Source organism: Macaca mulatta, chromosome 5 (assembly GCF_049350105.2).
Source record: "Macaca mulatta isolate MMU2019108-1 chromosome 5, T2T-MMU8v2.0, whole genome shotgun sequence".
Taxonomy (NCBI): domain Eukaryota; kingdom Metazoa; phylum Chordata; class Mammalia; order Primates; family Cercopithecidae; genus Macaca; species Macaca mulatta.
Window position 1 is genome coordinate 955,281 of NC_133410.1, and position 23,610 is coordinate 978,890.

At 60.1% G+C, this 23,610-nt stretch overlaps 2 protein-coding genes across 9 annotated transcripts in view; both read right to left on the bottom strand.

Moving 5' to 3' along the window:
- GAK (cyclin G associated kinase) overlaps positions 1-23,610 on the bottom strand; it is an 86,096-nt gene that overhangs the window by 36,327 nt on the left and 26,159 nt on the right. For 6 of the 8 annotated variants that reach the window (XR_013417613.1, XM_078002767.1, XM_078002764.1 and 3 more), the window contains 8 exons: positions 20,476-20,618; positions 14,245-14,370; positions 11,589-11,678; positions 8,814-8,949; positions 8,319-8,431; positions 5,511-5,601; positions 4,021-4,144; positions 128-177 (listed from right to left, as the gene is read on the bottom strand). Coding sequence is in view for 7 of the 8 variants with exons in the window: in XM_078002767.1 (XP_077858893.1) it covers positions 128-177; positions 4,021-4,144; positions 5,511-5,601; positions 8,319-8,431; positions 8,814-8,949; positions 11,589-11,678; positions 14,245-14,370; positions 20,476-20,618 (873 nt within the window). In the remaining variant the exon portion in view is untranslated. Of the gene's footprint in view, positions 1-127; positions 178-4,020; positions 4,145-5,510; positions 5,602-8,318; positions 8,432-8,813; positions 11,260-11,588; positions 11,679-14,244; positions 14,371-20,475; positions 20,619-23,610 lie in introns of those variants that run through there. The other 2 variants (XM_078002766.1, XM_078002765.1) reach the window with 2 other exon arrangements.
- LOC144341022 (uncharacterized) lies at positions 18,758-20,419 on the bottom strand. Its single transcript, XM_078002749.1, has 3 exons — positions 20,412-20,419; positions 19,827-20,309; positions 18,758-19,710 (listed from the first exon to the last, which is right to left on the bottom strand). The coding sequence occupies exons 1-3, from the start codon at positions 20,417-20,419 to the stop codon at positions 19,275-19,277; spliced, it is 927 nt and encodes a 308-aa protein (XP_077858875.1). The 3' UTR covers positions 18,758-19,274.

Sequence of the window (23,610 nt, forward strand, 5' to 3'; positions counted from 1 at the left end):
GGCACAGGCCGTCCCTGTGAGTCTGTGGCTGCAGAGGAGGCTGGAGCAGAGGTACCTGTGCCCTGACACACAGCAGGGACTCACTGGGCACACAGGGCGCATCCCACAGCCTCATGTGCACACGTACCTGCAATTCTGGACGTGATGTAAGATATGTCCAGGTCACCCTTTGCGTAACTGGAATTAAAAAGAAGAAAACTTGATTATGACAAGAAACACTCCACAGTTAAGTCACAGGGCTGAAGCCAGAGCCCGAGGCCTGGAGAAGCCATGGGGCTCTCACTGTGGAGGCTGCATCCCACGAGGAACGTGCGTGTGCACAGGCATGTGGGCAGGTTCCCGGGTGTATGTGGGCCATGGAGCTGACCCCTACATCAGAAGAGGATGGAAATGACAGCCTGCAGGTGGTGGAGGTGTGGACGAGACAGGAAAGACGTCCGCTGTCTAACTGCCCCTTCCCCTGCGCTCTCCAGGGAGGGACGGCGACACCGGTGGAAGGTGAAGGCCGGAGAGCAGGGGTCGCTTGGACGATGGTCACGGGTCATGCCAGGCTCTAGGCGCTGCCCAGGCCTGGTAGTTGCAGCAGTGGGATGCCAACAGACGCCACTGGAGGCAGAGAGGGCCCCCCTACCCTGAGTGCCTAGAAGCCCCCTGCTGTGGCCACAGGCAACTCTCTACAGACCAACTGTCCCCCACACTAGGTCCACGGAACCGGTAACACAGAGATCAAAACCCTCAATAACTCTGCAAGGACCCTGACAGGTTTATCCCACAATTCACTGGAAGAAGCAGCTGTGCAAGAACAGCCAAGCCAATCCTGTGAGGGAAGGAGCAGAAGGGAGCCTCCCTCCCAGGGCAGAGCTGGCCGGAAGCTACGGAGACCGGAAAGGCTGGGCTAGGAGCAACCTCAGCTAGGCACACCGCAGAGGGGCCGTCCTCATCAGAGGAAAGCTTGGAAAAAGGTCCAGAGAGATGAGTGACCCAAATACACACGACCAAACCATTACCTGAAAGTGACTGCATTCAAATATTTTAAAAACTGTCCAAACCCACAGAGCAGGTGCTGACTTAGGACGTGGGTCTTCCGTGCATTCAAACATTTTAAAAGCTGTCTAAACCCACAAAGCAGGTGCTGACTTAGGATGTGGGTCTTCCAAAGCAACAAGGGAAGACCGGGAGGCACGGTGAGCCTGACGCTCGGCCACTTTTGCAGCACAGGACGCTGGGCAAGAGACAAACAGGCCACATGAAGCATGGCTACTGGACCCATAATCTAATCACCAGCAGAAAAACAAAAATAAGGGCCAGGTGCGGTGGCTCACGCCTGTAATCCCAACACTTCGGGAGGCCGAGGCGGGGACATCACCTGTCAGGAGTTCGAGAGCAGCCTGGCCAACATGGTGAAATCCGCACAGATCCTGTACCACGGGGGGCAGCGGCAACCAGAGCGAGCTGACACGCCTTAAGCAAAGGTGGGCATTGAGTGCCACAGGATCCACGCACATCTCACCCACCCCAGCAGCCCTGCGGGGGCCCCGTGCACCTGGCTGTGTTGGCCTCAGGCACGTGTACCAGGGGGTGTGTGTGTTAGGGCTCCCCTGGACACTGACAGGAGAGAAACCAAGGCCCAGACACAGGGCTCAGGCTCCGACGCCCCAGCTTCCAGAGAACACCAAGCACCAGGGCAGCCAGGGGCTCGCGGCCACCCAGGTCCTGACTCCCAGGCTTCTCCTTGGGGAGAGCCAGAAACACAAATTAACTCACTGTCCCTTTTTTTTTTTTAAATTGAGGCAGGGTCTTGCTCACTCCAGGCTGGAGTGCACTGGCACAATCACAGCTCACTGCAGCCTCAACCTCCTGGGCTCAAGCCATCCTCCCACCTCAGCCCCCAGTGTAGCTGGGACCACAGCGGCACGCCACCTTGCCCAGCTAGTTTTTTTATTTTTGTAGAGACAGGGTCTTGCTATGTCGTCCAGGCTGGCCTCAAACTCCTATCTTCAAGTGATCCTCCCTCCTCGGCCTCCCAAAGTGCTGGGATTACATGAGCCACCGTGCCAAGTCACCGTGCCAAGCCATCTTTTGAGCCTCCAGGCCCGGCCAGAACTCACCGTGGCTTCCAAGTCAACTTTACAAACACGAGTTTATGCAGCTTCCTCTGCCTCAAGCACATGGTGTGAACAGAGAGCAGATCAAAACAGCAGGGCTGCCCTCAGCTAGCACCTGGGGGTGTGGGGAGAGTTCCCACCATCCCCTAACAAGCAGCAGCTGGCTGTGCCTGAGCGCCGTGAAAGCAGCACCCGCTCAAGCCAAACTGCGTCCTCCTAGGGCCTGGAACCCACGGGTCCCAGCAGAGCCATGTCTAGGACCAGCCCCTGCAGCCTTAGGCTTCTGGCAGACAGCAGCTCCCACCATCCCCACAGCTGCTGGGGAGGGAGGGTGGCCTGCAGTCCCCCAAGGAGGACCCTGGAGCTGTGCCTGGCGCCCTGGACACCCCACATGCTTCCTCCCTCTGCTGACTCCGCTCTGCCTGTCCCCACAATGCACTGTGGCCGAGGAGACCATGAGTCTTCTGGGGAACCAGCCAGTCTGGGGTGCTTTGGGGCCCGACATCCATCCCTTTCTACTGACACTGAAAGTGACTGTTCCTGCTGACTTTCACATATGGCTTTGCTGCCACATCCTCTCTGTCCGTTTCCACTCTGATCCCAACATCACTATCACCAAGATGATGCTGGAGAATCGCTCATCCCCATGGGTCCATGGTTGGCCCCGCTGGCACTCCACACGCAGTGCCACCCGTCAGGACCCTGCAGGAGCCACACTCCTGGGCCCAGTGGGCAGTGCGCTGGGACCAGACAGAGCTGCCTCTGATCTTCCATCAGTCACAACTCAGGCAGGAGACGTCACAGAGGAGGCACCCAGAGGTGTGAGCGAGCTCACGCCCTGCTCTGGGGACGGCCCACTAAGAACAAGTTTCTCTCCACAAAAAGCTGCACAGGGACAAGGCACACAGCTCACACACCCAAACATGCAGCACACACAGAGGCACACAGCTCACACACACAGGCCCTCACACAGCACTCCTACACATGCTTACACATGCACGCAGCTCACACACACAGGCACTTACACACACGAGTACACGTGCATGCAGCTCACAGGCACTCGTGCACATGCGTACACGTGCAGGCGGCTCGCGCACAGGCATACATGTGCACGCGGCTCACAAGGCACTCGCACACATGCGTACACATGTAGGTGGCTCACGTGCTCACAGGCACTTGCGCACATGCGTACACGTGCACGCGGCTCACACGCACTCACAGGCACTCGCGCACATGCGTACAGGTGCACGCGGCTCACACACACACACGACGCCCTTGAGCTGGTGCGACCACCGGGCCAGATGAGCAGTGCAGCATGCTCCCGGGCACCCAGCTCCTCCAGAAGAGCCAGCATGTGGACCCCGCAATGCAGAGGGGCCGCACTCTGGAACATTCTCAGTGCTCTGTGAGCAGAGGCTGCCGGGCCTGTGGGCCGATGTCAGGGGCCACTCCCACACAGACGCGCCCCTGGACAGCCCACCCAGAGGAAGACTTTCTCCCACCACAGGCCGGGACCCACCTGGCCTAAGTCTGAGTAACTAGGGCTTTAACTCAGGGGACTGGCTCAGTGAGGCGCCACCACAGCTGTTTCACCCAGTTCACACCAGAGAGTCCCGGGAACCCAGGAAGGCCCCAGAGTGAGGGGCGTCATCACAGCAAGGGAGGGGCGGGCACAGGCGTCTCCCCAGCAGGGCCTTGCCCCCCAGGCGGTCAATGGAAAGGGATCTGCCCGGCTCTGTGGGGTGCTGGGCTCATTCCGACTCCCTGGGAGAAGCGGGTGATGCTGTCCCACTGCCTCAGGGGCGCCTGTGGGGCCTGATGACCAGCTGTTCCACCGCGGCCAGGGAGCAAGCGCCGGGGCTGCAGCCTGGAACGAGCACACGGCAGGTCCAGGGCTCTGGAGCCTCACACTCACTTAGCGACGGACTGTATGACCTTGGAGGAGGTGTCCTTGAGGTTGGTGAAGAGCCGCTCCGTCCCACCCCGCAGAATGTCCAGGAAGCCGCCGTAGGGCTGGTCGTACTCCGCCAGGGCCAGGCCTGCAGGGAGACACAGTCTCAGCAGCCCACAGGTGCTCCGTCCCACCTCCCCAGGCGCGGGCTGCTGGCTGGGCCCAGGCAGCGAGAGCAGGGAGCGGGTGGTATGGCCAGGCCCCCAACCCACATGTACCCAGCAGCAAGCCAGGCCTCAGCACTGGCAGGTCTGACCCTGTCCTCAGCCTTTCCAGAGACCCAGAAAGTGGCCAATCTGGGTGCGGAAGGGCTATGCGGCCGCCTCAGCACAGCTGGGGCTGGGACTCTGTCTGCGGGGATAGGCCGGCCTCACGGCCACAGCTTCAGGTCACCATAACCCTGGACGTGAAGGCAGAGTGGTGGCCCCTGGCAGCACCGAGCAGACGGGGCACTGCAGAACCCAGCAGCTCGAGGACTCACCCTTCCTCCAGCCAGCAGAGACATAGCCAGCCACCACACCTGCATGTGCAGGACCCACACTGCATGGACCGGGGTGCCCCAGACATGGAGCCGAGCTCCTCCCTAGGAAGCAGAGCTGAAGGACCCAGGCGAAACCTCCCACACCCCAGTGGGGATGGGGGGCAAGGTCGGGAGGGGTCAGGGCCATGCAGAGCTGCATAACCAGCCGCTGCCTGTCAGGGCCACGTCCTCAATGGCCCAGAACCTTCTGGAGTGCTCGCAGCACAAAGTCCCAAGAGCATGCAGCATCTGTCTCCAGGGCCCTCTCCCCTCCTCACCAGCTGAGGGCCCTCCAGGGACACCCAGGCCCATCACAGGTGCCCACTCCTCACGTGGCAGAAGGGACCCCCTCACATTAGTGGCAGAACTGTCTCCCCACCGCCCTCCGCCATCCAATGCCTGCTCCTGCACCCCGGCCTCAGGGTCGCTGCTGCAGTGAAGGGTTCACCTTGCCCACAGCAGGCCTGGCCCTTCATCCCCAGCGCCTGGGAAGGAACCGGGGACGCCCCCTCCATCCCCAAAAGGGGTGTCTGTTTCCTTGGGGCCTTGGGCTGTGCCAGACACTACAACGTGATCTATGCTGGGGTCTTGGCCATGGTGCAGGCTGCCTCCCACAGAACTCCTGAGCGAGGCCGCCTGGTCGCTTGGGCCCAGTCTCTTGGGCTCTGCCCTGGAGTCTCTTCCCTTGGCTGGCTTTAGTCCGAATCCCGTCCCCCTCCTGAACTGCACCAAGACACCAGCTCTGCTGAGCCCTGTGAGCCCCAGTGAACTGCCGAACCCGAGGGTGCGCTGAGGGACCCCGACCTCGCAGTTGTCGCCGGTGGGAGGAGAGGCCCGGGAGAGAAGGACCCCAGACTCCGTCCCGATGTGCCGTGGGTGCCTGGGGCACAGCAGGAGCGAGGGACGGGTGGTGGGCGCAGGACAGGACACTCACCTCCACTGTAGCCACTGCCAGCGGGGCCCACAAGAGGGGGTGGCCCTCGGGACAGCACGGTGCTCCCATAGCCTCCATTCTGCTCCAGAAGCTGTGACGATGCAAGTGCAGAGGTCAGTTCTCTGAACTCCCACGTCGGGGAGAGGCATGGCACGGGTGCCCTCAGAGCTCAATCTTCTGCTCCCTGATCTACGACACAGTGCAAGGCAGGAACTTCCCGCAGGCTAAAGCATCAGCTGGAACTCAACAAACAAAACCACGCATGCAGCCCTCATCCCCTCACCCCGCAGCCTGCCTTGGGTGCTCAGCGCTCTAGCCCAGCTTTTCAGACTCTTGGGCTGCAGATTCTGTTCCTTTTCCTTTTCTCTCTCTTCCCAGTCTGTTCAACCATCTTTTTTTTTTTTTTTTTTTTTTTGGTAGAGACGGAGTCTCGCTCTGTGACCCAGGCTGGAGAGCTGTGGGCACTATCTCGGCTCCCTGCAACCTCCACTTCATGAGTTCAAGCAATTCTCCTGCCTCAGCTTCCCGAGTAGCTGGGACTACAGGCTTGCACAACCACGCCCGGCTAATTTGTTTTGTATTTTGGTAGAGATGGGGTTTCACCATGTTGCCCAGGCCGATCTCGAACTCCTTAGCTCAGGCAATCCGCCTGCCTCGGCTTCCCAAAGTGCTAGGATTACAGGGGTGAGCCACCGCACCCAGCTTTTTTTTTTTTTGAAACGGAGTCTCACTCTGTCACCCAGGTTGGAGTGCAGTGTCATGATCTCGGCTCACTGCAGCCTCCGCCTCCCATGCCCAAACGTTCCATCGCTTCAGGTCCTGGGTTCTGGGGCCACCCCGTGAGGCTCACTACCTCTTGGGGGCAGTATTTTATCTCCCTGTGAGCTCAGCTCCATCGTGGACTGTGTTTTCTGGGGTAGTCGGTTGGCCTAAGCAGGGGTCTAACATTTGTCCCCGTGGGGTCCCGGCCTAGAAGCACTCAGATCAGAAGCACTGAGGGCCCCGCCCCATCACTAGCGGCCGGAGTCTGCCCATCTGCCCAGCGGCACCTCCTCCCGCCCCCTCAGGAATCCCGCCGGCACACTCGAGGGTGCCAGAGGCCACACCTCCCTGTGAGCCACAGTCCTCTGTGACCTCCGGGGGAGTGGGCAGGCGTTTTCTGGAAAGAGCCACCGAGCGAGGGGATGCGAGGCCCAGGCTGCTGAAGAGTGGGACCCCCGAGAGTGATCCCTTCCCGCCGCTCTCTGACACCCCCAGGGAAGCTTGCTGAGAGGCCACCAGTGACATCAACTCTCCCGCCTCAGAGCGCCCCACACCTCAAAATGCTTCCCACACCCGGCATCAGGGCTCCCTCCGCCGGTGCGCCCACCACAGTGGCCGCCAGGGAGGGGACCACAGCCTCTCCCTGTCTGCACGGGGCTCCCCAGCACTCCCCTGCTCCCAGGTCTCCATACCCAAGTGGCCCCAAAGGAACTGCAAACCCTCCACTCAGCCCAAACCTTCCTCCTCCCACAGGGTCCTGTCCTCAGCCAGGGACTCCGGGCAGCAGCTCTGACCTTCCCTCCCCATGCTCCACACCCACCGCCTGGGTCAGCTCCACTGCAGCGGCCTTGGAGGTTCTGGCTTCCAGCTACCAGGGAGTGGAAATGACCCAAGGGCTGAAAAGGGGACAAAAAGCAGGAGCCAACAGTGCTGGGTCCTTGGACACGGACCCCTGCGAGGGCCGCCGAGGGTCCCTGCGTGTCCTGACTGGGCCCTGAGCTGGGATGCCCAGGGGCCTGCCTGCTCCCCGTGAGTGGAGGCCGGGCCGCGTGTCTGCTCTGCCTCGAGGATCTGGCGATGGAGATGGTACACCCTGTCCATGGCTGGGCCAAAAGACTTTCATGAAAGCATCTTCCAGCTAACACTGCTGCTGCCTCCCAGGCCTCACACCTCCACAAAGCACACGGCCCCATGCGCCTCAGTCTCCCAGGCCCTGATGCTGCCGGCAGCCACCGGTACCCGCAGCGGTCCCTGGCCGGGCACAGCCTTGACACCACTGCAACCAGGACGCCCAGAGCTGAGCTGAGGGCCAGAAACATAGATGCAGGAGCAGCTCACACCACTCCAGGACGCCCAGAGCTGAGGGCCAGAGACACAGACACAGGAGCAACTCAACAAAACTCCAGGACGCCCAGAGCTGAGGGCCAGCTGAGCTGGCCTAGACACTAAACCCGAGAAACAGATGCAGGAGCAATTCATGCCACCCAGTCAGGGGAAGAATCCAGAAAGGCGCCCACAGAACTCAAGGAGGCCAGAAGAGCGTGTTCAGAGTGTGAAGACCTTGGCAATGGCCCCAGCGTGCCCGCGGGGTCTCGACCCTGGACTGAGGTGGTGCCCTGCCCACGCAGGAGGGCCCTCAAGAGCCTGTGGCTCCACACTGAGGAGGGCAGGGACCCCCAGGATGCAGGGTCTGGACGAAGCAGCACAGCCACGTGCCACCCTCCCCTCTGTGATAGGAAACTTGGGGTTCACGTGTGCCTCCCTCCCTTCTGTGGGGGGATTGGGGGCTCACGTGTGCCTCCCTCCCCTCTGTGATAGGAGACTTGGGGTTCACGTGTGCCTCCCTCCCCTCTGTGCGGGATCTGGGACTCACGTGTGCCTCCCTCCCTTCTGTGGGGGGATTGGGGGCTCACGTGTGCCTCTCTCCCCTCTGTGGGGTGATCTGGGACTCATGTGTGCCTCCCTCCCCTCTGCGGGGGATTTGGGGCTCACGTGTGCCTCCCTCCCCTCTGCGGGGGATCTGGCGCTCACGTTTGCCTCCCTCACCTCTGTGATGGGAGACTTGGGGTTCACGTTGCGCGCGGCCGCGATCTCCTGCAGCTGGTGCACTACCTCAGCGATGGACAGCCGCTCCTCCGGGTTCACCTGCAGCATGGCGCCTGCGGCAGAAGCACAGCGCGCTCGGCCCCACGGTTCCCCAGACGGGTCGGCACCCCCTGCCCTGGCAGAGGTCACAGACCACCAGAGGCCACTCCCTCTACACACATCAGTGACGTCAGAAGCAAGGAGGGAGCGGCAAAGGGAAGAACAAAAACCAAACAAAATGATCAAAAACCACCACTCAGAGCACCGCAATTTCACCGGCGGGGCGGGCGGCAGGGGAGCTGCGGGGAAACCACCCGCAGGGACATTGTCAAAACCACAGTGACGGGCGGGAGTGGGGCCGGGGGAGCAGGGCCCCAAGCTGCGCGGGGTCTCCAGAACCACGCGGGGCCTGTGCTCCAGGGTCCTGCCCCAAGCACGCACCCCAGCGGGACTTACGGATGAGGCTGTGGAAGACCGTGTACTGCGTGTCGTGCGGGGGAATCGAGTACTTCCCATTGACTATTCGAAGTTTCGCTCCATCCTCAAAAGGGTGCTGCCGGAAGCACAGCAGGTACAAGATGCAGCCCAGGGCCTGCGGGGAGAGCACGGGTGACGCCCGGGCCTGTGGGAAGTGCAGGGGTGACGCCCCGGCCTGAGGGGAGTGCAGGGGTGACGCCCACGCCCATGGAGAGTGCAGCGGTGACACCTGGGCCTGCGGGGAGTGCAGGGGTGACGTCGGGGCTATGGGGAGAACAGGGGTGATACCTGGGCCCGCAGGGAACGCAAGGGTGACATTGGGGCCATAGGTAGCGCAGGGGTGACACCTGGGCCTGCAGGGAGTGCAGGGGTGACGTTGGGGCCATGGGGAGAGCAGGGGTGACACCTGGGAACTCGGGGAGTGCAGGGGTGACGTTGGGGCCATGGGGAGAGCACGGGTGACACCTGGGAACTCAGGGAGTGCAGGGGTGACGCCTGGGCCCATGGGGAGAGCAGGGGTGACCCCCGGGAACTCAGGGAGTGCAGGGGTGACATCGGGACCCACGGGGAGCACAGGGCTAATGCCTGGGAACTTGGGGAGTACAGGGGTGACACCGGGGCCCATGGGGAGTGCAGGGGTGATGCCTGGGAACTCGGGGAGTTGCAGGGGTGACACTGGGGCCGGCAGGGAACGCAGGGGTGACGTTGGGGCCGTGGGGAGTGCCGGGTGATGCCTGGGTCTGCGGGGAGAGCAGGGGTGACGCCCGGGCCCACGGGGACAAGGGTGTGGGAAGAGCACCGCAGACATGGAGACTGGCTGAGGGTGGCCCCTTCCTTGGGATCCTGGGAGTACAGTCCATGGTGACACAAACATCTCTTGACTGTGTGGAGCTGGCAGCGCTTCCCACGGCACGGGGAGACCTGGATGCTCCACCTTTATTCACCACAAAGAACTGTCCAGGTGACAGTGTTAAGCGGACTCCAGGTTCTCAAGATTAAAAGGTTCCGTTCAGGCCGGGCGCGGTGGCTCACGCCTGTCATCCCAGCACTTTGGGAGGCCGAGGCGGGTGGATGACAAGGTCAGGAGTTAAAGACCAGCCTGGCCAACATGGTGAAATCCTGTCTTTACTAAAAATACAAAATTAGCCAGCCGTGGTGGTGGGCGCCTGTAATCCCAGCTACTCAGGAGGCTAAGGCAGAGAATCGTTTGAACCCGGGAGGCGGAGGTTGCAGTGAGCCCAGATCGTGCCACTGCACTCCAGCCTGGCAACAGAACGAGACTCTGTCTCAAACAAACCAACCAACAAAAAGGTTCCTTTCAAAATTCAGGGGTTCCCACACTCCCTGAGGATCTATGGGCTGGTGGGACCAGCACAGACCCTGCTGTGTGCTACGCGAGGGGCAGGTGCCTGTCCTGTCCTTGGCAACAGCAGAGCCCCACCTTTCAGACCTGACCCCACACAGAGTGTAGGGCACGGGGCAGAAGCTGCAGGAAGCAGCCTCCTCAGTCCGCTCAGGATTTTCCCAGAACTGGCCTCGAATAATCAGTGACTTCTCATCAGTCACCCAGTTACGTGAGCCCGGAGGAGGGACTGGAGATGACTTCGGCATCAGGATCTTATCCAGTCAAGAATAAGAGCTCACACCGGGACCCCAGGCTGGGCAAGAGCCGGCCAGGAGCGTCCTCGTGCGGGATGTGCAGACGGCCAGTCACTGGGGTGGGCCGAGAACACAGGCAAGGACCACGTACACGGCCCCATCCTTCCACACTCCTCAAGGAACACAGGGACTCAGCCTGCGGCCCCACGGGCTGTCTGTGTGCAGCCCATGTGCTGCGGCGGATGGCATGACTGTCCCGGTCCTTAGGCAGATACACTATGGAGGGCCAACTGCCGCATCTGGCGGCTGAATGACAGAGTGAGGGGATGTCAAAGGAACCACAAGGCAGGACGCCTTCCACACACGGTCACCCTCGGTCAACAGGGACATGGCCTTGGAGAGGTACAGGGAAGAGGGAGGAGACACCACAGGAGACACGCAGGAGACACCACAGCCTTCAGGCTCAGCCCTCACTCTGGCCTGGTTCTGAGCAGGGGAGCTGAGCACACCAAGGCTGGGGTGTGGCAGGGATGCTCCTGGGTCAAGGCACTCAGGAACAGACGCACAAACAGGGCTGAGGGAAGCCTCAGGCAGACCCAGCCACGCAGGCTCTGGGCCGACCCAGCTGCACAGGACGCCCCCGACTGCTACTCGATTCATCCCCATTAAAAGAAGTCAAGGTTGGGCCGGTCGCGATGGCTCACGCCTGTAATCCCAGCACTTTGGGAGGCTGAGGCAGGTGGACTGCTTGAGCTCAGGAGTTCGAGACCAGCCTGGGCAACAGGGTGAGATCACACCTTCTACCAAAAATACGAAATAATAGCCGGGCATGGTGTGCACCTGTGGTCCCAGCTACTCAGGAGGCTGAGGTGGGAGGATCCCTTGAGCCCAGGGGCCGGAGGTTGCAGTGAGCCTGAGCAGAGGTCGCACCACTGCACTCCAGCCTGGGCGACAGAGGAAGAGCCTGTCTCCAAAAACAAAAATAGTAGTAGTCACGGTGATCCTTAAGGAAAGGAAAAAGAAAAGGGGAGTGGAGGAGAAGAGGGGGCTGAGGAGGCAGGCCGGTTCGGAGTGGCAGGTGCCCAGCCCATGCTGCCTGGGGTTGAGTAGGGCGCACAGAGTCAGGCACTGCCACTGAGAGGCGCCGGACCTCACCCAGATATCCTGCTTCTCGCCGATCGGGAAGTTGGAATACAAGTCTATGATTTCTGGCGTTCTATACATTGGTGTCGTATTCCTCGTGATCTGAAAACACACAAACATTTCAAAGGAAAAGTTGCACCCCACAAACAGTATTTTTTCTGTTGCATCACTTTCGTGCCGCTTTCCAAATGCACAGCAGACTGAGGAGCAGCCTGCCCCGCACACTGTGCCCCGGGATGACTGCAGGCCAGTCGGCCCCATGTACCCGCTCCTCTGTCATCTTCAGCCTCGGCGCGCTCCTTACGACGAGGACTGAGTCATTCACCTCCTGCAATCTCCTACGGCCTCCCGCGCTTCATGGCACGTCGGCACCAATGCACTGACCTGTTGCGCGCCGAATCCGCTTGCTGAGAAGGGTGTCTCACCTGGCACAAGGGCCCCGCTCCAGAGTGGCTGCACCCAGAGCAGCTTCTGTGACGCCCAGAGCCCCAGGGTACGCGAAAGGCTGTGGGAGGAGGAAGCTGCCCACCAAGTTCACCCCACTGGTTCAAGGTTAACAAGGGAGAGCCTCACAAACGTACGGAGGCACTTGTGAAGAGTCAGAGGCTGGGGCCGCAGAGCTGTGAGGAGAGAGTGAATCTCCATGCACGGCAGACACACAAACTCCACCATCAGCTGCAGATTCGCAGGAGAGCAGTGGGCAAGTGGGCTCTGCAGTTATACAGCAGGACAGCCCATGGCCTTGGGCAGGCCACAGTTTCTTAAAGGGAACAGGAAAATGAGAGCTGATGGAAAGCAGGATAAAGCGCCCTCCACTGGAAGACCTGCTTTTCAGGAATGACCTCCCTGAGGCCGAACAGTCAGCTACATTTTAAATGCAAGACACAAGAGCAAGAAGGCCCGAGTCCAGAAAGCGCAAATAACTCCTACAGTTCCAAGACACAGGGCGAGAGCAGGCTACGCGTGGCAGGAGACGGCATCTATCTGCCCATCTCTGGAAAAAGGAACTTGGGAGGAGAGCCAAGGATGTGAGGGGCTCAGAGGAAGGAGGGGCTGTGAGAAGGCACCCTGTGTTTTCAGCTCCACTTTTTGTTGCCTTCAACTGCTCTAAAAAATAAAGTCTGTTCAGGCCGGGCACAGTGGCTCACGCCTGTAACTCCAGCACTTTGGGAGGCCGAGGCGGGTGGATCGCGAGGTCAGGAGTTTGAGACCAGCCATGGCCAACATGGTGAAACCCCATCTCTACTTAAAATACAAAAAATTAGCCAGGCGTGGTGGCAGGTGCCTGTAGTCCCAGCTACTCCGGAGGCTGAGGCAGGGGAATCACTTGAACCCGGGAGGCGGAGGTTGCAGTGAGCCGAGATCACGCCACTGCACTCCAGCTTGGCGACAGAGCGAGACTCCATCTCAAAAAAAATTAAAAAGTAAAAAAAAAAGTCTGTTCATACAAATAGGCAGATAAGCCCAAACGCATTTCAAGTGAGTTGACAGAACCACTCCGGAGGAGGAAATGCACCCCAGCACTTCTACGGGGAGCCCTCAACAACCCATCCTGGGTCTCAAGTGCGGAGGGAAGGGCTATAGCAAGCCCTGGGCCTTGCAGGGTCTGCTTCCTCAGTGCCAGGGAAGGTGGCCCTGAGACTGTGGGCTGTGCAGATGCCGGCCAAGCCCTCACTGAGGAGGAACCGTGGCCTCATGGACGTGCTAGAGCTGCAGGTGCCAGTGGCTCTGCCATGGAGACGGGTGTGTGCCGTGTGGGGCGTGAGCACCCACGTGTACTATGCATGGCACGTGAGCTCAGAGGGCCTGGGGGGCTGCCTGGCCGTCATGCTCAGATGCTCCCTGCCCCCACCATTCCTATTTTCTGTTCTGTGTTGTTTGTACACATTACATACACTTTTTATGCAGTGTAAGCGAGCTGTAGGAAAATGCAGAAACTGCAAATGAGCAGCTTGGGGAGCCTTTGGAATGGATGCCCCAGGGGCCCCACCAGCATCCTGGTCCCAGAGTCTGTGCCCCTGCGGTCCCTGCCCTCTGCCCATCCCAGGAAACCCCTTCTCAGCCACCAATGCTGAGGGCGGCTCTGCCGGTTCCCATCTCTTTTCGGTCTGAGTCTCCCTCAGGGGCATGTGGACCCACCCAGACTGCCACAGGATGCCAGCTGCTCACACTCAGAGGACGCGCCACTCACTCCCCTGCAGGGGTCTCGGGGACGGAGCCGTCCAGTCTCCCATGCACATATATTTCTAAGTGATTTTTTTTTAAATTAGACATTTGTGTTTTAAAGGGTAACAGAGTTCTGGGGATGGATGCTGGAACAACTCTGCAGGGGTTTCGGCCGCCGAGCCGCCCACTTACAGCGGCCACAATGATAAAGTACTGTTAGGCACATCTTACCGTGACCAAAAATCCAAGAAAAAAACAGCCCGACAATACTCAGGGGTGGGACTGGGAGGACGATGGAGGGGAAGTGCCACATTCCACATCTCGAGGGCGCGGCCGCTGACCCGGCCACGGAGGCCGGCCTGGGTGATGCTGCTCAGGTTCTGGCTCCAGGACGGCTGCACGTCCGCACTCAAAGCACCCCGGCGGGAAACAGCACTCAGCACTCAGGGGGCGGAACGCGGGAAGGGCCAGCTTCCCCCAGCACAGGCCGCGCTCAGCTCACCTCTTCCTCCACCAGGGCTCGCCTCTGGGCGCTCCAGCTGTAGTCCGGGTAGTGCGAGATGGTCGTGGCACTGCCAAAGTCACACAGCTTAATGGTCCCTTGATTACTAAGCAACAGGTTCTCAACCTGTAAAATTCCAGAAGACAGCCCATGAACTTGGCGTAGACAGATACAGGACTTCAGGGAAAGCGCACGGGTATGAGACACAGCCAGGGCCCTTTGCAGACGGCGCTCGCCCAGGGCCGCGGCTGCAGCACCTCACACCTGCGGACACAGCCAGCTCGGCACCGGCCAGCACGGGGGGCAGGGGCTGCTTCAGGCCCAGGCACAGGGGCTCTGGCGGGGGGTCCGGCCTGAGAAGCAGGCCCCGAGGGGTTGAGGGATTTCACAGGTCAGCAAAGAAGCCTTCCTCAAAGATGTCTTAAATAACTTCTGATCAAATGTAATATGTGTAATTCAGAAAAATAAAAAGCAGAAAATTAAGAACGACCCATAAATCAAAGAAAAATAACTCAATTAATAATGGGTTAATAAACAGGGCTGGGCACGGGGGCTCACGCCTGGAATCCCAGAACTGTGGGAGGCCGAGGCAGGCGGATCACCTGAGGTCAGGAGTTCAAGATCAGCCTGGCCATCATGATGAAACCCTGTCTCTACTAAAAATACAAAAATTAGCCAGGCGTGGTGGTAGCCGCCTGTAGTCCCAGCTACTCAGGAGGCTGAGGCAGGAGAATAGCTTGAACCCGGGAGGCGGAGGCTGCAGTGAACCGAGATTGCACCACTGCACTCCAGCCTGGGCGACAGAACGAGACTCCATCTCAAAAAAAAGTATACAGAGACACACAGAACCAGAAAGGGCCACACAGTTGTGAAGCCACATTACACCTCCTAGTGCGGCTCTGATAACAGGGCCCAGGAGCTCGGGCCCAACAGGGAGTCCAGCGAGTGCCACTGAGAAGCCACGGACGCCAGAGGCCGCACGTGCGACAAGGCGGCAACGCAGTGACTCAGCCCCACACGGCACACACCCGTCTTCACGGCAGAGCCATGGCAAACAGCTGCCAGCACCAGGCACCCACGTGGAACAAGAGGAGAAGGCCTCATCCCACAGCTCACATAACCAAGGAAGCCTCAGCCCCAACATCAGGGCAAACCACAGATCTTTCTGGAGACAGCCCAGAGGAGCTCCTTCTGAGACAGGGAAGGAGCGGCTTCTTCAACAAGACAGACAGCACAGACGTGGCGGGACGGCCAGCACAGGCATCCCCTCTGGAGGGTGAGAACAATGCCAGCACAGAGCTCCGGGAGGGCAGCGTGCCAGCCACAGACGGAAGGTGCTCGGCACGCACGCGGCCAGTCCGGGCTCCCACAGGCATCGAGGAGAAGGCAAGTCGGGGAAAAGGCAGGCACCTCCCCAGAGGAAGCCCAAGTTCTGACAAGCCAGCCTCGTCGACAGGAGAAAAATGCAAACCAAGGCCACGGGCACCCAGGACAGACTGAGGGAGCAGCACCCGCCATGCCCCGAGCTGGCAAAAGACAGAGCCGTGGCATCCAAGAGTGCAAGGGGACGCCCAGGGTTAGATGCCGACGCTCTCTGACCACAGTGGCCTGCAGACCCCGGTCCTAGAGAGGACGCCTGCTCCGCGGACCAGCAAGCTGGCCAGGCTGTCCACACGGTGCAGACAGGATAGCTCATCATAAACAAGGGAAAGAAACGGACAGGCACGCCACCCATGGCCGACCAGAGAAACCCAGCGAAGCCGAAGGCCACCACTGGTCCTCGAGGAGGTGCGGGCCACACTCGGACAGAGGCCTCTGAAGCACAGGGCTGACCAAGAGAACCCGATGCAGAGCGTGGGGCCAGGCTCCACTCACAGGACATCCAGAGGAGAAAAGATCATCTGCTCAGATGCAGACAGGGGGAGACGCAGCGGCACGTGGCCACTGAAGGCCCAGGAGCGCCCCGCCCCCTCGCGTGTGCCTGTTCCCATTCTACAGCCAACAGAGAAGAAGTTGTGTGCACAGCAGGACAAGGCACGGGGCAGGCGAGTGGGGCCGCGCGTGCTGCCTGCCCCTCCGCAAACAGCTGTGCAGACTCCTGCGGCGGAGGCCACAGGTGCACACCCGCAGGCTGCGGTGCTGGCCTGGGCTCCTGCCACGTCACCGTGGAGCAGCTGCAAAGACCAGGGCTGTCAAGTGCAGGCCTGGCTCACAAGCCCTGATTCTTCACAAACTTCAACCCTTCCATTACTGTTTTCCTTAAAATACACACTCAGGCCTCGCTACACAACCCATCGCACTTCAACAACGCAAACCAGGAGGGTCTCGGTGCCGTGAGAAAACCTGCCACTCAGAGCCTCCTCAGGAAGAACCAGACAGCAAACAGCACCTTCCACGGGCAGGACCGGCCCCTCCTGGAGCCCTGCAGCCCCTTCCGTCACAACGGGGCCTCAGGCACGTGGGTTTCTGGAAACCAGGGGTCTTGCTTGCAACCTTGAAGAAGCTTCCCTGGAAATCAACCCTGTGAGCTGGGCAGAATGTACTTTCAGAAAAGGAAAATACAAAGAAAGAAGAAACAGAAGGAAGAGAGGGAGGGAGGAAAGGAAGGAGCAGGAGCAAAAGGGCCTGGGGCTCAGGAGAAGGCTCCACGGCAGCGCCCACAGGCATCTGCCCAGCCGGCCACCTTACACCCTGACATTCTAGGCCCTCTGAGTTCAGGGGATAAACGACAAAGGCCACCCTTACCCATATTCAAAATCTACGTGAAGACACCTGTGCTACAAAGTATGGGCGTACAGCCAAGTAGAGAAAAGGCCCTAACCAGAGAAACGCAGAGGGAAGCTGTCTGCCGCAGCCTTGGCCCCAGGTGGGCTGAGGCAGAATGAGCCTGTGTAGGAAGAACAGCTCGGTCTGGGTGCCCGCGGCTTGGGCACCCCCACCCAGGGCACACGGGGAAACCTGGGGGGCTCCAGGGCCTCCTAGGTACCGACGAGTGGATGCTGGAGAGGAGGTGGGCCCAGGTGGCCGCATGGGCAGACACGAGCCAATGCACTGGGTGCAGGGCCAGGTAGACACAAGGACACAGCTCCCACCTCAGGTCACACAAGGTCAATTCCAGGTGGACGAAACCTCCAGACACATGCCAGGTGGATTTTAGCCCCTGGAGGAGCAGCTGGGGTGGGTGCTGGGAGCAGGACCTGAAACAGCGCCATGCTCCACAAGAGACGCCACGAGGCTGGGGCCTCAATGGTCTCCTCATCCCCTTGGCCGGAGCAGCGGTGGGGAGCCAAGGTCAGCACAGGGCGTCCTCCACAAGCCGTGGCCAGAGGCGCCGCTCCAGATTAGGGAGGTCTGAGAGAAGCCACACTTTGGGAAAACCAGGGCTGAGAATAAGAGGGCAAGAAACAAGGCTCTGTTCCTCCCACCTCACTGCAGATAATGGTGTGGAAACCACATAGAAAATGTCCTGGCCAGGTGTGGCAGCTCACGCCTGTAATCCCAGCACTGCGGGAGGCCAAGACAGGAGGATCATCTGAAGCCAGGAGTTCAATACCAGCCTGGGAAACACAGTGAAACCCTGTCTTTACTAAAAATACAAAATTAGCCAGGCATGGTGGCAGGTGCCTGTAATCCCAGCTACCCAGGAGGCTGAGGCAGGAGAATCACTGGAACCCGGGAGGCAGAGGCTGCAGTGAACTGAGATCGCGCCACTGCACACCGGCCTGGGCAACAGACAAGACTCCGCCTAAGAAAACAAAACAGAAATGTCCTCACGTCCCCAGAGACATGGACAAAAGCATCAGGGAGTGATGAGGCTTTAAAACTGTTCAGCAGGCTGGGCACGGTGGCTCACGCCTGGAATCCCAGCACTTTCAGAGGCTGAGGCAGGTGGATCACTTGAGCTCAGGAGTTCCAGACCAGCTTGGGCAACATGGCGAAACCCCATCCTTACTGAAAATACAAAAACTAGGCAGGCGTGGTGTGCGCCTGTGGTCCCAGCTACTCAGGAGGCTGAGGTGGGAGATCACCCGGGCCCAGCTGGTCAAGGCAACAGTGAACCCTGTTAGTGCCGCTGCACTCCAGCCTGGGCTGTAGAGCCAGACTCTGACTCAAAAAAAAAAAAAAAAAAAAAATACCCCAAAAGACCTCTTCAGCAAAAGCAACTGCTTCAGCAAGGAAGACGGAGCCACCACGGGCAGGCCGGGAGCCACCACGCGCAGGCCGGGAGCCACCACGGGCAGGCCGGGAGCCACCACGGGCAGGCCGGGAGCCACCACGCGCAGGCTGGGAGCCACCACGCGCAGGCCGGGAGCCACCACGGGCAGGCCGGGCACAAGCTCCATGGATACAGGAGACGCCTCACAAGGTCCTGCGTTTTTTAGAAAACACTGCGGGAGTGAAAACCGGGCCACAAACAAGAAGACGCCGGCAACACAGGCAACATTTAGCAGATTATGAGAACACACAAGCTGCTCCAATGAACCAAACACACAAGCCAGTGGGAAAAATTCTAAAAAGGCAAAAACAAAACGAAGTTTACTGAAGAACAAGACCTGAATGACTATAACACACATTCAACTTCATTAATATCAGGAAAACACAAAATCACAACCCATCAGACTATACTCCCCCAGCAGGCCAGCCAAAATCAACACAGGCAGCTCAGGGCACGGACGGCCCACAGGGTGGGAGTGTCCTCTGTGGAGCTGTGGGAAGCAGCCACGTTACACGGAAACCACACAGTGCCAGCGGCAGCATGGAGCGCAGGCCCGGCCCCGGCCCAGAAGCACCTGTGTGGCGGTGTGGTGGGCAGGAGCAGAGTGCGGGCCCAGCCCCAGCCCAGAAGCACCAGTGTGGTGGTGGTGTGGTAGCCAGGGCGGCCCTGTTACATGCAGCCGGTGGCTCATGCCCGCATCACAGCAACCCCGGGATGCCACGCCCCAGAGAAACCTGTGATGATAGCAGAGATGGGTAGGGGAGTCTGCCCATGAACAGAATGGGAGGTGCAGTGGGGGGACAGTCAGGAAGTGCTAAGAGCTCCCCTCACGCTGAGCAGGTAAGGGGTCCAGACCCCCATCCCAGCGCCTGTGACAGGGCCAAACAGAGGAGCGCCGGGCTTCCTCCTGGCTCCAATAGGCCAAACCAGGGAGGGACTGCGGAGTGCAGGACCGCTCAGGGGCCGAGGAAGGGGCACGGGGTAAGCAGGAGTTGGGGGCCTGGGCCAACACCTCTGGGGGACTGAGGAAGGAGTGTGGGGTGAGCAGGAATGGGGGGCCTGAACTGACACCACTGGGGGACTGAGGAAGGAGCGTGGGGTGAGCAGGAATGGGGGGCCTGAACTGACACCACTGGGGGACTGAGGAAGGAGCGTGGGGTGAGCAGGAATGGGGGGCCTGAACTGACACCTCTGGGGGGCTGAGGAAGGAGCGTGGGGTGAGCAGGAATGGGGGGCCTGAAATGACACCACTGGGGGGCTGAGGAAGGAGCGTGGGGTGAGCAGGAATGGGGGGCCTGAACTGACACCACTGGGGGGCTGAGGAAGGAGCGTGGGGTGAGCAGGAATGGGGGGCCTGAACTGACACCACTGGGGGGCTGAGGAAGGAGCGTGGGGTGAGCAGGAATGGGGGGCCTGAACTGACACCACTGGGGGGCTGAGGAAGGAGCGTGGGGTGAGCAGGAATGGGGGGCCTGAACTGACACCACTGGGGGGCTGAGGAAGGAGCGTGGGGTGAGCAGGAATGGGGGGCCTGAACTGACACCACTGGGGGACTGAGGAAGGAGCGTGGGGTGAGCAGGAATGGGGGGCCTGAACTGACACCACTGGGGGGCTGAGGAAGGAGCGTGGGGTGAGCAGGAATGTGGGGCCTGAACTGACACCACTGGCGAGCACCGTTGTCCGCAGCTCCCCACGGAGAACGGAGTGAGCAAGCGCCCAGCATGGGGACCTGGAATTCCAGACAGAAGCTCCAGGCTGTGAGCACCCCCGGCTGCGAGTGAAGGCCCCCAGCACAGAGGTGGGGCCATCCCCTCTGTCAGCAAAGGCCTGTGAGACAGACGGTAATTTTCTTCAGGGCTGGAAAGGCGACGTTTCTGGAAGATCCGCTTCCACCGTTGAGAGGCTCACACACATCTTCTAGGTGAGATGGTGCAGCCTCACCTGCTCTCACCCTCGCATCCTAACCAAGCGGAACCCCCCAGAGGCTGTGAGCCACGTGTGGAGGGAGCCGCTACCTTGAGGTCCCTGTGGATGATAGGCGGCTTCTGCCGGTGCATGTGCTGCACGGCACGGCACGTCTGGTAGAAGATCTTCAGAACCGTGTCGCACGACAGAGGACCTCGAGACTCCATTTTCTTCAAAAATTCCACCAGCTGCCCTAAAAGAGAATGAAACTCACATGGAGGCAGGAGAACAGGGTCTGGAGGCAGGGAACCTAACGCTGTTTCACTTAGACTTCCCAGAACTAAATGGAAAGGAAAACTCTAACTTTCCACGCCTGAGTAACAAAAGGACCAGAGGTGACTCCCTTTGACCTTTTCTGCCTGGCAGATGGGAAATTGCCTGACTGCAGGTCTCTTTGTTTTCAACTTTGTAACTTCAACCTTGCCTCCAATCTGATTCCTAATCAATTATGTTTGCACAGGAGTGTGACCTTCTGGTTGGCTGCTTTCTGTAACCATCAAGCTGATGGCAGGTTACCACTTCGTTTACATGAGGTGAGCACGAAGTGGCCAGTGGGAAACCTCTGGGGGTATTTGGACCCGAGAAAATTCTGCATCCAGGCCCTTGAGCCGCTGCTCGGGCCACCCCCATGCTGTTGGGTGTACTTTCGTTTTCAATAAATCCCTGCTAACGTTCTTTTGTTGCTTCATTCTTTGTTTTGCTGGATGTTTCGTCCAATTTGTTCAAAATGCCAAGAACCTGGACAACTTGCAGTCACCACCCTCTCCTGTTAACATCACCGTGGAGCTATCAGTGCTCTGCCTCCCTGGCCCCAGGCCACACTATGGACTCCGCCACACCAGGCCACGCTACGGACTCTGCCACGCCAGGCCACACTACAGACTCCACCATGCCCCAGGCCACGCTACAGACTCCGCCATGCTGGGCCACGCTACGGACTCCGCCATGCCCCAGGCCACGCTACAGACTCCGCCACCCCAGGCCACGCTATGGACTCCACCATGCTGGGCCATGTTACAGACTCCGCCATGCCCCAGGCCACGCTATGGACTCTGCCACGCCAGGCCACGCTACGGACTCCGCCACCCCCCAGGCCACGTTACAGACTCCGCCACCGCCCAGGCCACGTTGCGGACTGTGCCATGCTGGGCCACGTTACAGACTGTGCCACACTGGGCCACATAGCCTTTTCTAGCCACAGCTCCAGTCGAGCTCACCCTGAGTGCCGCTCCCACCTTTCCTTCAGCTGCTGCAGAAAGGGCTGTGGGTATGAGGATGCCCACCACAGCCCCGTGTGGGACCACCACCCAGCGGCAGGGTGGGCCCAGAGCAGCCCCACAGTCAAGTCACAGAGCAGAGCCCAGGGGACAAGACGCCCAAGCGCCACCGAAGCACCAACCACATTGGCGTCCCAGCAGCTGAGCCTGTGAGCCGTGAACGTGAGAACCACATGGGTGTCCCGGCAGCCGAGTCTGCGAGCCATTAACATGAGAACTACATCTGCGTCCTGGCAACCGAGCCAGGTGTGTCATTAACATGGACACAGAGAGAGATGAGTACAAATACACAAGTGCTCAAACCTCTAAGTGAACACTCAGTGTCCTCAGATGACAAATGATCATTCTCACATTCACACAGTCTCAATGCCTGCACGCGGCCCACACCCCAGGGAGCCTGTCCTGCCGTGGCTGGCACCTTCCAGGTACCCCTGCCCTGGCCCAACCAGGAAACCAGGGGTGAGGAGCCGGGATGCATGCAGGGCTGAGGACCTGCTGGGGACCAGCGCATTCACACTACCAGTCACCCCAGCACCCCACGCGGCCCCCACAGACACGCAGACCCAACCCATCCTGCTCCTCCCCTGATCTTACCCTGGGTCTTGCCCATCTCAGTTCGCCACAGCCCACGTGTGGCATCACCCTGGAACCTCTGCATCCTGTGCTCCATCTCTTCAGCCCCAAGCTCCTGCCTCTGCTCTCTACCCTCTCCTCATCCCACTCCACGCCCCGAAGGCCACCACCCAAGCAGCCCCAGAGCCAAGGCCGGCACCACCACCCACGGAACCCGCACCCAGGGTCTCCCCCACGCTGCCAGAGCTTGTGTCCCCAGCCACACCGGCCTCCCTTCCTCCCGGCCTCAGGACCCCTCGCACGCTGCTTCTGCGGCCAGGATGCCTCCCAGACGGCCCCTTACGTTCACCTCCCAGGGAACCAACTCTGCCCAAACCACTGAAACGTGCACCCTTCTCCTGGGACTCATTCTCCCCCTGGCTCTTTGAGCCACCCAGCGATCTGGCGTAGGCATGGATCAGCTGTGTCTGGCGAGTCGCTGAGCCCCTGGTGCCTGCACACAGCAGAGCGTGCAGCCAACTCAATCCCACTGATAACGAAGGCATGGCATGAGAGCAGGCTGGGACACAGCTCAGGCTAGGCCACGCTGGAATCAACTCACACACCGGACCCGCCTGCGTGCCCCCAGCACAGCCCAGCACTGCCCCCGCCTGCCGCGGAGTCTCCAGGCACCCAGCTGAGGGGCCCTCCCACTCCCCCAGCTCTGCCAGCCCTGGCCCTCAACCCCAGGTGAAAGCCCTCCCAGCCCCCACTACAGCTCCCTCAAAAGCTTTGTGCTGACCCTCAGAGAAACAGGGGGGCTCTCAGGAAAAATGAGGGGCACTCACAGGAGGAACAGGATGCTTAGAAAGAGAGGAACAGACCCGGGAGAGGCGAGGCCAGGCCGGGGAGTCAGAACGGGGTGTGTTGCCCTCTACGCTGGCTCCGACATCATGGATGGGCGAGTCCGTGTCCGCGGTAACCGGCCTCCCTGTTCAGTGCCTCATTCTCAGTGAGAATAAATGGGGTGTTCAAAACTAAAAATTCTGTATGTGGCTGAGTGGGGAACGGCTACGTGGCTGTTCCCAGAGAGGGCGTTGGAGGGGCTGCCTCATGCGAGGGGCTGGGCACATCCCCAGAGTCCGACCTCCAGGCCTCCAGCGAGCCCTGTACCTGCAGCTGCACGGGGAAGCCCACGTTCCTCCCACTTCTTAGCGATGCCGCGGCTCTCACCTGGCACAGCTGTGCCATCCACAGAGCCCTGCAGCTCTCCAGCCGCACACGCTGCTCCAGACAGGCAGTCCTTGGGAGTGTGCCGGCAGGGTGCGCAGGTGTTAAGTTTGCCTCATGTATTTA

What these genes read in the sequence shown, in the direction of transcription:
- LOC144341022 (XM_078002749.1), bottom strand. An exon ending in CCTTCCTCAGCCCCCCAGTG is followed by an intron (nt 19,711 to 19,826) that starts GTGTCAGTTCAG and finishes TCAGCCCCCCAG; the next exon opens with TGGTGTCATTTCAGGCCCCC.